A 15,554-nucleotide genomic window follows, 5' to 3' on the forward strand; every position below is an offset into this window, starting at 1 on the left:
GTTTTGAGCAAGCACGCAAATTATATTTTGAGGAAAAATGAAACTCGAGCACAAAAAACTTTGAGCAAACAGGAATCTATTCTGTGCTCCACCAATGTCTTTGCATGTTTGCTAAGTTGAATATGTACGTGCGACAACAGCCCCCTAGAGTTTCCCTCTACGCGCTCACAGGAACTTCCTCCGCTCGCTCTGGAGATCTCTCACTCGCGCTTGCTCAACTTCACCTGTCTGCCCGCTCACAAACTGTAGAAAGCGTTACGTTCATATACATATTGTTACACAAACACCTGCAGTGCCCTCCACATCTATTGGCACCTATGCTAAAGATGAGTATACAGAGGTATACAGAGGTATACATCATTGGTATTTCATCTAGGTGGAAGGAGGTGATGCGGGGAGACGAGACGAGACGAGACGAGCGAGACGAGGCAGCAGCCCTCAAGAAGGGCCCTGTGAGTGAGCACTGACCTTGTCCAGCTCAAAGAGCACGTGTGTGTCCTGGGCCTGGACGTCAGGGTCCGCCACAGCATGCAGCAGCAGCTCAGTGATCCGCGGACCCTCGTCTCCCGGGAGACCAGCTGCCACGTGCAGCGGATACAGACCATTAAGCTACAGAGGAGGGAGAGCAGGAGTAGAGAGGAGGACAGGAGGAGTAGAGAGGAGGAGTAGAGGAGGAGGAGAGGGGAGGAGGAGGAGAGCAGGAGTAGAGAGGAGGACAGGAGGAGTAGAGAGGAGGAGTAGAGGAGGAGGAGAGGGGAGGAGGAGGAGAGGAGGAGTAGAGAGGAGGAGTAGAGGAGGAGGAGAGGGGAGGAGGAGGAGAGGAGGGGTAGAGAGGAGGAGGGAGAGAGGAGGAGAGGAGTAGAGGAGGAGGAGAGGAGGAGTAGAGGAGGAGGAGAGGGGAGGAGGAGGAGAGGAGGAGTAGAGAGGAGGAGTAGAGGAGGAGGAGAGGGGAGGAGGAGGAGAGGAGGAGTAGAGAGGAGGACAGGAGGAGTAGAGAGGAGGAGTAGAGGCGGAGGAGAGGGGAGGAGGAGGAGAGGAGGGGTAGAGAGGAGGAGAGGGGAGGAGGGAGAGAGGAGGAGAGGAGTAGAGGAGGAGGAGAGGAGGAGTAGAGAGGAGGAGAGGGGAGGAGGGAGAGAGGAGGAGAGGAAAGTAGTAGAGAATGGGTGAACAGGTGAGAGGGAAGAGCAGAAAGAGGGAATAAGGAGAATTGTTATTATTATTATTATTGTTATTATTATTATTATTATTATTATGTACAGAAGCATGTGTGTGTGTGTACGTCAGAGAGCAAGCAGATGTGTGTGTGTGTGTGTGTGTGTGTGTGTGTGTGTGTGTGTGTGTGTACCTTAGAGAGCAAGCAGGTGTGTGTGTGTGTGTGTGTGTGTGTGTGTGTGTGTGTGTGTGTGTGTGTGTGTACCTCAGAGAGCAAGCAGATGTGTGTGTGTGTGTGTGTGTGTGTGTGTGTGTGTGTGTGTACCTCAGAGAGCAAGCAAATGTGTGTCTGTGTGTGTGTGTGTGTGTGCCTCAGAGAGCAAGCAGGCGTGCGTGTGTGTGTGTGTATGTGTACCTCATAGAGCAAGCAGGTGTGTGTGTGTGTGTGTGTGCGTACCTCAGAGAGCAAGTAGATGTGTGTGTGTGTGTGCCTCAGAGAGCAAGCAGGCGTGCGTGTGTGTGTGTGTATGTGTACCTCATAGAGCAAGCAGGTGTGTGTGTGTGTGTGTGTGCGTACCTCAGAGAGCAAGTAGATGTGTGTGTGTGTGTGTGTGTGTGTGTGTGTGTGTGTGTACCTCAGAGAGCAAGCAGGTGTGTGTGTGTGTGTACCTCAGAGAGCAAGCAGGTGTGTGTGTGTGTGTGTGTGTGTGTGTGTGTGTGTGTGTGTGTGTACCTCAGAGGGCAGACAGATGTCTGTGCGTGCTCCTGCCTCCAGCAGCAGCTGGACGGCGTGTGTGTGTGCTGCCTTGATGGCCAGGAAGAGGACTGGCATGGGCACCAGAGAGGCGTTGGGATCCGCCCCCCGGGACAGCAGCAGCCGCAGAGTGGCCCACCGCTCACTGCGCCTAGCAACAGCCACACCGAGCAACCACCACACCAGTCAACAGCCAGCAACACCAACAAACAACAAACAAACAAGCCCCCGTCAAGAAGCCCCAGCATCAAACAAACAAACCCTGCCAGGAAGAATGCCACAACAATGAAAGCAACAACATAAAAAAAACAACAACTATTTATTTACACTACTGTATGTCCAGCTGTGCTAGTTTATTTACACTACTATATGTCCAGCTGCGCTAGTTTATTTACACTACTATATGTCCAGCTGCGCTAGTTTATTTACACTACTATATGTCCAGCTGCGCTAGTTTATTTACACTACTGTATGTCCAGCTGTGCTAGCAGCTAGTTTATTTACACTACTGTATGTCCAGCTGTGCTAGTTTATTTACACTACTGTATGTCCAGCTGTGCTAGTAGCTAGTTTATTTACACTACTATATGTCCAGCTGTGCTAGTTTATTTACACTACTGTATGTCCAGCTGTGCTAGTAGCTAGTTTATTTACACTACTATATGTCCAGCTGTGCTAGTTTATTTACACTACTGTATGTCCAGCTGTGCTAGTTTATTTACACTACTGTATGTCCAGCTGTGCTAGTTTATTTACACTACTGTATGTCCAGCTGTGCTAGTTTATTTACACTACTGTATGTCCAGCTGTGCTAGTAGTTGGTTTATTTACACTACTGTATGTCCAGCTGTGCTAGTAGCTGGTTTATTTACACTACTATATGTCCAGCTGTGAAAGTGGCTAGTTTATTTACACTACTGTATGTCCAGCTGTGCTAGTTTATTTACACTACTGTATGTCCAGCTGTGCTAGTAGTTGGTTTATTTACACTACTGTATGTCCAGCTGTGCTAGTAGTTGGTTTATTTACACTACTGTATGTCCAGCTGTGCTAGTAGTTGGTTTATTTACACTACTGTATGTCCAGCTGTGAAAGTGGCTAGTTTATTTACACTACTGTATGTCCAGCTGTGAAAGTGGCTAGTTTATTTACACTACTGTATGTCCAGCTGTGAAAGTGGCTAGTTTATTTACACTACTGTATGTCCAGCTGTGCTAGTAGTTGGTTTATTTACACTACTGTATGTCCAGCTGTGAAAGTGGCTAGTTTATTTACACTACTGTATGTCCAGCTGTGAAAGTGGCTAGTTTATTTACACTACTGTATGTCCAGCTGTGAAAGTGGCTAGTTTATTTACACTACTGTATGTCCAGCTGTGCTAGTAGTTGGTTTATTTACACTACTGTATGTCCAGCTGTGAAAGTGGCTAGTTTATTTACACTACTGTATGTCCAGCTGTGCTAGTAGTTGGTTTATTTACACTACTGTATGTCCAGCTGTGCTAGTAGTTGGTTTATTTACACTACTGTATGTCCAGCTGTGCTAGTAGTTGGTTTATTTACACTACTGTATGTCCAGCTGTGAAAGTGGCTAGTTTATTTACACTACTGTATGTCCAGCTGTGAAAGTGGCTAGTTTATTTACACTACTGTATGTCCAGCTGTGAAAGTGGCTAGTTTATTTACACTACTGTATGTCCAGCTGTGCTAGTAGTTGGTTTATTTACACTACTGTATGTCCAGCTGTGAAAGTGGCTAGTTTATTTACACTACTGTATGTCCAGCTGTGAAAGTGGCTAGTTTATTTACACTACTGTATGTCCAGCTGTGAAAGTGGCTAGTTTATTTACACTACTGTATGTCCAGCTGTGCTAGTAGTTGGTTTATTTACACTACTGTATGTCCAGCTGTGCTAGTAGTTGGTTTATTTACACTACTGTATGTCCAGCTGTGCTAGTAGTTGGTTTATTTACACTACTGTATGTCCAGCTGTGCTAGTAGTTGGTTTATTTACACTACTGTATGTCCAGCTGTGCTAGTAGTTGGTTTATTTACACTACTGTATGTCCAGCTGTGCTAGTAGTTGGTTTATTTACACTACTGTATGTCCAGCTGTGCTAGTAGTTGGTTTATTTACACTACTGTATGTCCAGCTGTGCTAGTAGTTGGTTTATTTACACTACTGTATGTCCAGCTGTGCTAGTAGTTGGTTTATTTACACTACTGTATGTCCAGCTGTGCTAGTAGTTGGTTTATTTACACTACTGTATGTCCAGCTGTGCTAGTAGTTGGTTTATTTACACTACTATATGTCCAGCTGTGCTAGTAGTTGGTTTATTTACACTACTATATGTCCAGCTGTGCTAGTAGTTGGTTTATTTACACTACTATATGTCCAGCTGTGCTAGTAGTTGGTTTATTTACACTACTGTATGTCCAGCTGTGCTAGTAGTTGGTTTATTTACACTACTGTATGTCCAGCTGTGAAAGTGGCTAGTTTATTTACACTACTGTATGTCCAGCTGTGAAAGTGGCTAGTTTATTTACACTACTATATGTCCAGCTGTGCTAGTAGTTGGTTTATTTACACTACTGTATGTCCAGCTGTGCTAGTAGTTGGTTTATTTACACTACTGTATGTCCAGCTGTGAAAGTGGCTAGTTTATTTACACTACTATATGTCCAGCTGTGAAAGTGGCTAGTTTATTTACACTACTGTATGTCCAGCTGTGAAAGTGTCTAGTTTATTTACACTACTGTATGTCCAGCTGTGAAAGTGGCTGGTTTATTACCACTTTGTCCAGCTGTGCTAGTGTCTGCTCTGACCCCCTCTCAGACTCACTGCGTTTTGGCGAGAGCGATCTTGTGGACGGTCTCCTGAGTGCCCTCTGCTGGTAGCAGTCCTGAATGGCACAGGGCCTCCGCAGCCTGGTCCAGTGCCTCCTTTGATACGGCAATCTGAAAGCTGGCCAGTGACACCACAGAGTCACTGGCCACACGCTGCTCAGCGCTTTCAGGGTCAAAGGTCATATCCCTGCCTGCAGTGCCTCTATTCGACTCAGCTGGCTCCTCGGCCAGACCAATCATGATGGGCTTCTCAATCTGAGGCTCCCCTGTCTCCGACTCTTCATTTATAAGCCCCTCCCTCTCTGATGCTTCACTTATAGGCCCCACCCTCTCTGATGCTTCATTTACAAGCTTCTCCCTGTCAGACCCCTTAACTATAGACTCCTCCCCCTGAGGTCCCTCAATGTCAGATGTTTCCTGTTTAGTCTCCACCCTCTGAAGTCCCTCAATGTCAGATGTTTCCTGCTTAGGCTCCTCCCTCTGAAGTCCTTCAATGCCAGATGTTTCCTGTTTAGACTCCTCCCCCTGAGGTCCCTCAATGTCAGATGTTTCCTGTTTAGTCTCCGCCCTCTGAAGTCCCTTAATGTCAGATGCTTCCTGTTTAGGCTCCTCCCACTGTCCATTCCCAAGTCCCTCATTCTCTGAATATTCGCTCTGAGCTTTGATACTTTTATTCATAGGCTCCTCCCCTTCTGATACCTCCTCCATTACTGGGGAACTGAGGGGCGGAGCTTCACCCGGGTCAGCCTGTGTGTGCCCTGGGGCTGCTGTCTCCTCATTGGCTGAATGACTCTGATCAGGTGACTCAGTCTTCTGAGGGACAGGGCTGGTTAAGTTTTTACTAGCCTCATCTTCCTGATTGTCAGCTTGTGGAGACTTTGGTACTGACACCTGAGAATCAAATAACACAGGTTTCACCAGTCCTGCATGTCATTATCAACCGCAAACACAAACACACACACACACACACACACACACACACACACACACACACACACACACACACACACACTCCCACCCTCTCTCTCTCTCTCACACACACACATACATACCAGCGAGTCCCTGTCGAGCCTGAGTTCTGCCACGGTGGTGTGGAGAGAGCTGGTAGGGTAGTAAAGCACGTGGCAGATGGCCAGGGCCGACATGCCCTCTGTGTTCAACTTGTTCACGTTGGCACCGCTGTCCAGGAGCATGTTGATCACCTCATTATGGCAGTTCACCTGCGGGACACACACACAGGCTCCACCTTCATCACCCTCCCAGCAACACTCTTAACCCACATCACATCCCAGCAACACTCTAAAACTCTAAACCCACATCACATCCCAGCAACACTCTAAACCCACATCACATCCCAGCAACACTCTAAACCCACATCACATCCCAGCAACACCCTAAACCCACATCACATCCCAGCAACACCCTAAACCCACATCACATCCCAGCAACACCCTAAACCCACATCACATCCCAGCAGCCCCGATCGGAATGCAAACACCTGCCAGTCTGGTAATGCCTTTAACCTGAATTGAATCCTTAGGAACAAGTGTTTCCATCTGAGACTTCCAAACTTTTATTTTTCTGGCTGAACTTTAATGAATGCGAATGAGGTGGAAAGTCCAGCTCAGATGGTTAGCCTTAGAAATATGTCAGAATGATGTAATTTCCTATGTCCTCTGGCATCACTATGGTGTTACCGTAGCAGCAAGAAGAGGAGTGTGGCCTTGTGCGTCCCCCACATCAGGGTGGATCCTTCCGTCCCTGAGGATGTGGTAAACAGTCTGGGCATCCCCCCGCGCCGCCTCCTTAATGAGCCGCTCCGAGCCCAGCTCCAAGGGCCCCTTAGGGCCAAACGCCTCCCTGCGCATGGACAAGACTGCCCCAACGTCCCAGTCAAGCGCCTCCACCTCACACCTGCAGGACACACACACACACACAGTCACACAAACACTCGTCCCGGTCAACCCCATCCGCCTCACACCTGCAGGACACACACACACACGTCCCGGCCACCCCCATCTGCCTTACACCTGCAGGACACACACACACACACGTACGCAGACACACATACGCAGACACACACAAACAAACTTAGCCCACAACACATGTCCCAGTCAACATCTTCCACTTCAAACCTGCAGGACATGCACACTAACCTAGCCATACGTATGTGTGTGTGTGTGTGTGTGTGTGTGCCTGACCTGTGTCTGTTGATGTGCTCCTGCATGCGTTCCTGTAGTGGCAGACAGCTGGTATTCCCGTATGTGTGAGTGTACACCTGTGTGTGTGTGTGTACGGGAGTGTCCGGATTGCTGCTGCTGAAGAAGAGCTCATCCAGGTGCTTCCTGATGCGTGGGGGCAGGGGCAGATGGTCTGGGTCATTGGCATAGCGGAGCGTGTCAGGGGGCAGGATGAAGCGCTCGTCCTTCAGCATCTCCTCTGGGGAGAACACCAGTGGGTCCTTGCAGATTGTGGATTTGGGTAGCTCTGGACGCAGGTTCTGTGGGTCCCCCTGGAGTGTAATGCCCGTCTGCACCCGACTCTGTTGGGACTGGAAGTCTGGGAGGGACCTGAGGCTGAAGGCGTCCTTCAGCCAGGTGCAGAGGCTGAACAACCGGCAGCGATGCCAAAGCCCCACGTCCTGCCGGCCATCCGCATAGGTGAACACACCTGGGCCGAAACGCTCGTCTGCGTGATAGAGCCCCTGAACAGCCATACACAGACACTAAGGTACAGTCATGGGAAAACATAGCCTACCCAACACTTCAAATGCTGATTAATATTCTACATGTGAAACGCTTTTTTGTCACGTTATCTTTGTGGGCATAGTGTGAAAGGATTTGGACCAGGTAAAAGCAGATTACCTTGAAAAATGAGCCGTCCTGTGACAGCTGGACGCCATAACCCTCTTTCCGATTCAAATAAAATTTTCCAGAGAACTTGGAGCCGTCAGGCCAGGTATATGTGCCCTTACCATGGCGATAGTCTTTGTAGAAGGAACCCTCATAGATCTAAAGACAACATGTTTGATGTTAACTACAATCGATAGCTTGGATAGGCTTCAAAGCTTGTCTTCTAGGTCTAGGAGACACGATGTAGGCGCACATTTGAAGATATATTCATAACAAAATGCTGATAGGATACGTTGTATTCACCTACCTCTCCATTAGGCCAAGAGTAAACACCCACTCCGTGTTTCAGGTCATTCACAAACTCTCCCTCGTATTTCGACCCATCTGGCCACTCTTGGACACCCAGCCCGTTTCTACCACTGTCTGGCTCAGTACTGTAGATGTAACCGATTGGAAACGGCACATCTAGATGACTGACTGAACTGGACATTGTAGAGTTACCCACTTTTGTAGGTCTCTATTTCTACCTGCACGAAAGTTCCGGGTTACAACTTCTCCTGCAGGTCTGTTAGTTTGTTACCTTCATACGTTACCTTGACAACGACGCCCCCCCCCCCCTTCAACATCATATCCATATTAATCACTCAAGGCTGAGATAATCACCCGGTACTTTCAGACCAGTGATTTTCAATTTATTTATCTTATTAATTTAACTCGATCTATTTATGTTTCAATTGTACTTCAATTGATCTTTATCTGTAGAGGACCTTGGCAGCCTAATGCCGTTTTTTTCCCCAAGCTCTCGGCTTATTAGACCACGCCCACTTCGTTGTGTTTGCCAGCAGGTCTAGGACTACATCTGTATTTTTTGGATGATCATTCTCTCTGGTGAGCATTCTGTGCTTACTGTTTGCAGAGTGCTAGGCTATAGGCTACAGAGCACTATAATAGGCTATGCTTGTATCCTATTGCCTCTGAAGGCCAAACACTTTCTCTGTTTTCCCACATGCTCATCAGGTAAAACCTTGTCTATTGTAGCCTACCTGTTGCGGTCAACAGCCAGACCTATTTTGTACTTAAAAGTGACTCTGATGATCACATTGTCCTCTAAGTGCCAGGTCTAAAGAGAGTCAGCGAGGTGTAACATGAGCATGGACAGGTGATCGGCGTCCCCGTTCACCCTACCCTTATCTGGTGGCTCAAAACAAACGCTGCTACACTGACACGCACAAGGTGAACAAATGCAGGTACAGTCATAGCACATTAATAACCAATAAAACAGTTTTACCATACCAAGATCAACCCTAGTTAAAAATAACTGCATTACTTCAAGTGTCAAAACTGCAGTTCTCTGAGCACCAACACAGCAGATTTGGAGGAATTCTTTACAGTTCATATACAGATATGCAATATTTTGGACATGAAAAACTTCACTGCTCCACTCACACAGTACTTTTTTCAAGCTTAAATTATTTTACATAAATAGTAAGTAAGAGTCCAAGAAACATCAGGATTACGACTAGGCAATAGGGAGTTTGAGCTCCACATGCTCAAGAAAGAAAAAAACATCAATTAAGTATTAATTGATTAATTAGTTAATCAGTAACATATTCTTTGATCAGTCTTCAGAATGCCCTGTGGCGTTCCAAAACATCCTGATGGTCTTTTTTTTATTTTATTATTAACACCATAAGCCATGCCAAACACCTTGAAACCAAAGTTGTCTTAAGATGACTTCATTAACACCTCCCCCCCAAACACAAACACAAGTCAATAAAGATTAAAACATCAGGTTTTGTTTTTATTTATAAAAAAGGTCAACGTATGTATGTACAGAAAACATGAAAACTACAGTGACTAGTATAGAGGACTGTCCCCAGCTGATCTCTGGTTCCCACTGTAGATACGACTCCCTCTCCTCAGAGATGCCCCATATATCGCCGCTAAACCTAACCCCCACCCGCTACAGGGGACAGGGGGAACCCCCGCACCTTCTAAAGGGGACGTGTGGATTCTGCCAAGCTGATCTGTAGCCCTAGAACTCTCTTCAGAATGGGACCATGCCGTTGGACAAGTCAAGATGTCAAAACTCAAATTTAGGAATAATTGATCAGGACCTTGCTTGCTGTCTGTGCTCTCCAGCCTCGTAAATTCCAAAATTTCCCCGAATTAAAAAGTATGCCGTCCCTCGGGACCCTTTTGCAGCTGAGCTATCTTCCCGTATCCGCCCCGGGCTGGATCATAATCTTGTCTATATTCATCTCTGACCTGGAAGAGGCACACAGACAGACACACACACACACACACATAGCATAGAAACACAGCTTGTCATTTATGAATGACTTTTCCATAGCCCCCGCGGGCTGGGTCATAGTCTTGTCTGTATTCATCTCTGACCTGGGGAGATAAAGAAACGGGGGTTCTCAACATGGCAAGGCATCTGGCCTTGCTGCATATATGCTAACAGTTAACAGTACTTTCACTGAATGATTTTACTACTTTGATTTTTTATTTATTTATTTATTTAAATAAACATACAAAGAGGACCTGTAGAAAAAAAATCTGCAGAAATAAACCACATCCCTTAAGTGGCATCATCCAAGTTTGTCTTGTTAAGAGTCAGGGCTTGAAGCTTCTTCTCTGATCGTATGCGATTAAAGAAAGACACCAAAACACGGAGACTCTACACTGCAAGAACTGCTTATCTAATACAAATCTAACCAAATGTCATTAGTCTTTATATCAAGATCAAAAAAATCTATTTGATGTTTTTAGTATGAAGACACTTACCTAGCGTTTTCACATAAAATCATTTGACTTGACTTAATAAGAGTTTCACTTATTTTAAGACAAACAAATTTGTCTGCCAGTGTGTTACGCAAATTTGTCTGCCAGTACGTTGAGCAAATTTGTCTTGATAGGACTCCTAAAATAAGTCAGTCTTCATTAATTAAATCAAAATGATCTTTCGAGAGTGCTAGGGAGCCTAAGGGGCCGTTTATACGAGGACGATTGCGAAGGAAGACGACAAAATATTTTATCATAAGTGCCTTTCGTTTACACGGCGACCCCGCCATCGGGGCTTGAAGACGCAAAAATCGGAAGACTCCTTCCAGAGTGTAGAGTTTTGAAGACGACCCGGGTTGCGTCTCCGTCTAAACGGCTAAACCAAAGATCCTTGATTACCTCTCTGGCTAAACTGTCAAATTAGAATGTCTGCGCGTAAGGTAAACAAAAACAATGCTTGAACGTTCTATTTGGGCCCCAATCTACTTCCTCTGCATTAAGATAACATATGGAATGTTAAAAAGGAAGTCTTGTGGGGCCAACTATGATGCTGATAATGGAACTCTTGAAAGGGTCCATAAACAAAGATTTCCCCCTGAGAATGCTCGTCTAAGCGCGAATAAAAAAATGAAGACGAGACGCCACTTCTGCGTCTTCTCTTTTCATCGTCACCATATAAACGTAGCCTAAGTCTCTTCATGCAAAAAACAATACCAAATATTGTTCTTAATATAAGATCAAGAACACTTGGTTAGATTTAGTTTTTTTATCAGTGCAGCCCTTCATACACAATGGAGATAATTTATGACAAACACTACCACTGGCCCAGCACCTTTTACTTGGGCAGGGTTTTGTAATGCTTTTTTATTTACACACATTCTAACATTTTACAACTCAATCGTGATTTTATTTGAAGTCTGTCATAGAGGTATGGAGAGAGAGAGAGAGAGAGAGAGAGAGAGAGAGAGAGAGAGAGAGAGAGAGAGAGAGAGAGAGAGAGAGAGAGAGAGAGAGAGAGAGAGAGAGAGAGAGAGAGAGAGAGAGAGTCACAGGGAAAGAGAGTGAGGGATGGAGAGAGGAGACAGAGAGGGATAATATAGTCATAGGTGAAAGAGAGAGAGAAGGGAAAGGGAGAGGTTACTCACCTGACCACCAGATTTCCCTCGGCCGAACTGGCGGCCCTCTTTAAACCCGGCGTCCCAGTCCGTGCGGATGATACGGTCGTCCAGACGTGTGCCGTTAATGAATCTCATGGCGTTTTCTGCGTCTGTGCGTGAGTAGTATCTAAAAACTACATTAAGGAGCAACTCAAGACAAGACACCGATACACAGCGATGGAGAAAATGAAAACACTGCTATTCAACGAAGATGTTCCCCCAGGCAGGCTGGGCTCTGAAGACTGAGAACTGTAAAGGATACTCCACAAAACAAAAGCCACAGGCGGTTTTCTTCACCTTGTCAAGGCCAATAATGATTCTCTTGACATCGCCACTTTTGGCAAACAGTTCGTAAACCTGTTCCTCTGTGGTGTAGAAAGACAGGTTCCCAACATAGAGGGTATTACTCTGGCGCAGTAGCTTCTCCTGTTCCACTCGGTTACCCTGTAGGAAAGAGAACTTTCATCTCAGTAACCCCAAGTCCATAGGTAACGTTGCGACAGTAGTCTGTCACACAATTTTCTCTAAAGTCCCCACCGTTTTGCCCTAAACTAATATGTTGGCTGATGTGCCAGCTAGCTGAGAGAGCAGACAGCCAGCCCAATAACGCTAGCTAGTGCCGGTGTTGTGTGCCTTCTGGTTTCTCCACCTACTGGTTTCCTTGCGCGTGCATGCGCTGCAGCAGTTGTCAGACATTCACAAACAAGTTGTTTTAGGTGGTTTGAAGTCGCTTTTCATACGCCATGAGCGCTCGGCTACATTACAGCCACTGGGACAAGACATTTAAAAAAAATATATGTTTTGAAAACTAGCATTAAACTGGATTCGATCCCGCAAAAGCAACACATGCATGACTCAATCCAACCTGATTCCCTACTGCTTGAGCCACTGTTATGCGATACAATTAGGCTACCATCAATTAACGTAGGCAACACCCAGGTAACATGTTGTCCAGACTATCTGAAACAAGTGGTTGCCCTTCATCTAAAACAACTTGGGCTGCTACGGTCGTCAGTGCACTGTGCTACTCTTTGTAGTTGATCAACTAAAAATAAAAGATGTATTTGGTGATGACGTTATTGTAGGCCTAGTAGACCTAAATTCTGAGAAATGAAAAGGATACGAGAGAAGAAACGATCTACATAGCGCACCAGACCACGTTGAATGAAGGGAGTTTGCAAAAATTAGCGTATTTTTCAAGTCAATAATTTTCGAATGTCTTTGTCAGGGAACATTTGAATTTTCAAAACAATAGGCCTGGTAGTCGCTCAGACAAGGAGTTATAAGATAAAGGCAATACCATTTGTGTCACCTAATGCAAGACAAAATATTGGCACGGTGTTGCTTGCATGGTTAATTGATGATTTGATGACGTTGTTCAGAGAACTGGAGTAGTTCAAAGAGATAATGCGCTAAAGAGGTCGGTCTGGTTAGGTGAGCGTATTTATTGCAGGTTCGAATCCTGCTATGAAGTGCAACATCATAGCCTTTATTTTACATGTATTTTGTACGAGTGGTTGTAGTGTAATGATCATGGGATAGATATGAAATGCGACTTCAAATCCGTCTGAAACAACTTGTTGTTTGACAACTGCTGGAGCTGTGGTGAGCAACGCGAGCACGCGCAAGGAAACCAGTAGGTGGGGAAAACCAGAAGGCACACAACACCGGTGACACTGACCAATGTGCCAAACATTTCGGTTTCCGTTACACGGCATCACACACCATATGGTTGAATAACTCTTGGTAGTAGACAATGATGTCTGTGCTCACTGTCTCAACAGATAACTAGAAATTACTCTCATGGAAGCAAGGGAATCTACAGTGATGGCGAAGCTAGTTTAGCTGGCTAGCGATAACATTAGCGTAATTGAACATTTAGTGTGCATTTTACAGGTCGGTAGGCAACTGTAAAAAATATCTTTGTGAATATAACAACTTACCTTGAAATGCTGGTCTCTATATTGGCTTATGTCAACATAAGAGTCGCTATACAATGCGTTTAACTTCACAGACATGTTGATAGCAACAAAGACGAGCTGGCGGACCACCACACGACCACTTTCCTACCGCTTTCTTCTATGCACAATTTGAAGCCGGAACTACGTCATTATCGAGGAACGCAACTCATTATTTTGCCTGGAATGTGTTGTACTGCCACCTATTGCCTTGGTTGTGAACTTAACGAACCAAATTCTTGTGTTTCTTTTTGAAAGACACTCTCATCTAAATGCAATGACCAAAACTCTCTCCATGGGTAAAAACACCTATGCCCCTAACCTGTATTGTTTTAAGTGAATCTTTCATATATTCTAGATTCGTTACATAGAGTGACATATTTCAAGGCATGTCGATGATTATGGCTTAGGCCTACAATCAAATCCAATCAAAAATCAGTCTCTCAAAATATTAGAATAAAGATGTTATAATACAGAGTCTCTACAAGAAGTGTAAGCTACAGAAGGTTATTGCTGATACGGCAGGGTGTTCACAGAGCGCTGTATCAAAGCATATTCAGGGAAAGTTGACTGGAAGGGAAAAGTGTGGTAGGAAAAGGTGGGCAAGCAACAAGGATGACCGCAGCCTTGAGAGAATTGTCCAGCAAAGCCGACTCAAGAACTTGGTGGAACTTCATAAAGGAGTGGACTGAGGCTGGAGTCTGCATCGAGAGCCACCACGCACAGACGTGTCCAGGAAATGGGCTACAAGTGGCACATTCCTAGTGTCAAGCCACTCCTGAATCAGAGACAATGTTAGAGCGTCTTACCTGGTCTACAAAGAGACAGAACTTGACCATTGCTCAGTGGTCCAAACTCCTCTTTTCACATAAAAACAAATGTTCCATTAAATTGGAATAGCAGGGTCCAATCAAGTTTCCAAGAATCTAGAGGAAGAGTGGAGAGGCACAGAATCCAAGTTGTTTGAAGTCCAGCTTGATGTTTCCACAGTCAGTGATGCTTTAGGTGCCATGCCATCTGCTGGTGTTGGTCCACAGTGTCCAAAGTCAATGCAGCCTTACCAGGAGATTTTAGACCACTTCATGCTTCCATCTGCTGACAAGCTTTATGGAGATGCTGGTTTCCTTTTCCAGGAGGACTTGGCACCTGCCCACAGTGCCACAACTGCTAGTAACTGGATTGTTTACCATTGTATTACTGTGCTAGATTGCTCAGATAATTTGTCTGACCTGAGCCCCATAGAGAATCTATAATTTATTTCTCTGGTTTATTGTCAAGAGGAAAATGAGAGACACCAGACCCAACCTTAAGGCCATAGACGATCAGTCGCTATCAAAGCAACCTGCACTTCCATAACACCTCAGCAGTGCCACAGGCAGATTGCCTGCAATGATGCAGTAATTTGTGCAAAAACAGCCCAACCAAATTAACTATTTTAGATAAGTCATTAGATTAGTTCATTTATTTTCAAAAGGTCAACATTTCTCTATTATAACCTTTTCGTTACACTTTACTTGACAGTGCCAACATAAGAGTGACATGACACTGTCATGAACATCATAAACGTTTATGACATAACGCTTCTGTTATTAAGTGACATTCAGTTTTTGTCATAACAAGTTAAGGTTAGGATTAGAGTTAGGTTTAGGGTTAGAGATTAAGATTAGGGTTACGTTTCATGTGTCACGACAGTGTGTTCACAACAGTGTCATGTCACTCTTATGTCGATACTGTCAAGTAAAGTGTTACCTAACTTTTTTATTCTAATATTTTGATATTTCTAAGATTTTTGGTTTTCATGAGCTGTAAGCTATAATCATCACGCAACCAAAAATGGCTTGAAATATTTAACTTTATATATAATGTATCTAGAAAATATGAAATATCCACTTTTTGAAATAAATTAGGGGGAATAAATTAACTTTTCCACGATTTCAAATTTTCCGAGACCCACCTGTATTGTGCTACAGTACCCTATTGGCCTACTGGTTACTGAAAAACACTTCATATGCATTTGGGGTGACATGCCTGGCCAGAGGATGCTGGTT

At 45.0% G+C, this 15,554-nt stretch overlaps 2 protein-coding genes across 4 annotated transcripts in view; both read right to left on the reverse strand.

The window, feature by feature from the left end:
• Window positions 1–8,384, reverse strand: part of ankmy1 (ankyrin repeat and MYND domain containing 1) — a 15,896-nt gene extending 7,512 nt beyond the window's left edge. Inside the window, exons 1-8 of one of the 3 annotated variants that reach the window (XM_042057613.1) lie at window positions 7,912–8,384; window positions 7,617–7,763; window positions 6,954–7,456; window positions 6,450–6,666; window positions 5,807–5,972; window positions 4,748–5,648; window positions 1,886–2,057; window positions 469–609 (exon numbers count right to left, since the gene is read on the reverse strand). In XM_042057613.1, the coding sequence (XP_041913547.1) occupies window positions 469–609; window positions 1,886–2,057; window positions 4,748–5,648; window positions 5,807–5,972; window positions 6,450–6,666; window positions 6,954–7,456; window positions 7,617–7,763; window positions 7,912–8,094 (2,430 nt within the window). In that variant the 5' untranslated portion in view covers window positions 8,095–8,384. Of the gene's footprint in view, window positions 1–468; window positions 610–1,885; window positions 2,058–4,747; window positions 5,649–5,804; window positions 5,973–6,449; window positions 6,734–6,953; window positions 7,457–7,616; window positions 7,764–7,911 lie in introns of those variants that run through there. The other 2 variants (XM_042057614.1, XM_042057615.1) reach the window with 2 other exon arrangements.
• A 994-nt stretch (window positions 8,385–9,378) lies between these two features.
• Window positions 9,379–13,639, reverse strand: ncbp2 (nuclear cap binding protein subunit 2). The gene is made up of 4 exons (XM_042057935.1): window positions 13,492–13,639; window positions 11,811–11,992; window positions 11,537–11,675; window positions 9,379–10,001 (listed from the first exon to the last, which is right to left on the reverse strand). The coding sequence occupies exons 1-4, from the start codon at window positions 13,564–13,566 to the stop codon at window positions 9,933–9,935; spliced, it is 465 nt and encodes a 154-aa protein (XP_041913869.1). The 5' UTR covers window positions 13,567–13,639; the 3' UTR covers window positions 9,379–9,932.
• Between the last annotated feature and the right edge of the window lie 1,915 nt (window positions 13,640–15,554).

This window comes from Alosa sapidissima, chromosome 12 (assembly GCF_018492685.1).
Source record: "Alosa sapidissima isolate fAloSap1 chromosome 12, fAloSap1.pri, whole genome shotgun sequence".
Classification (NCBI taxonomy): Eukaryota; Metazoa; Chordata; class Actinopteri; order Clupeiformes; family Clupeidae; genus Alosa; species Alosa sapidissima.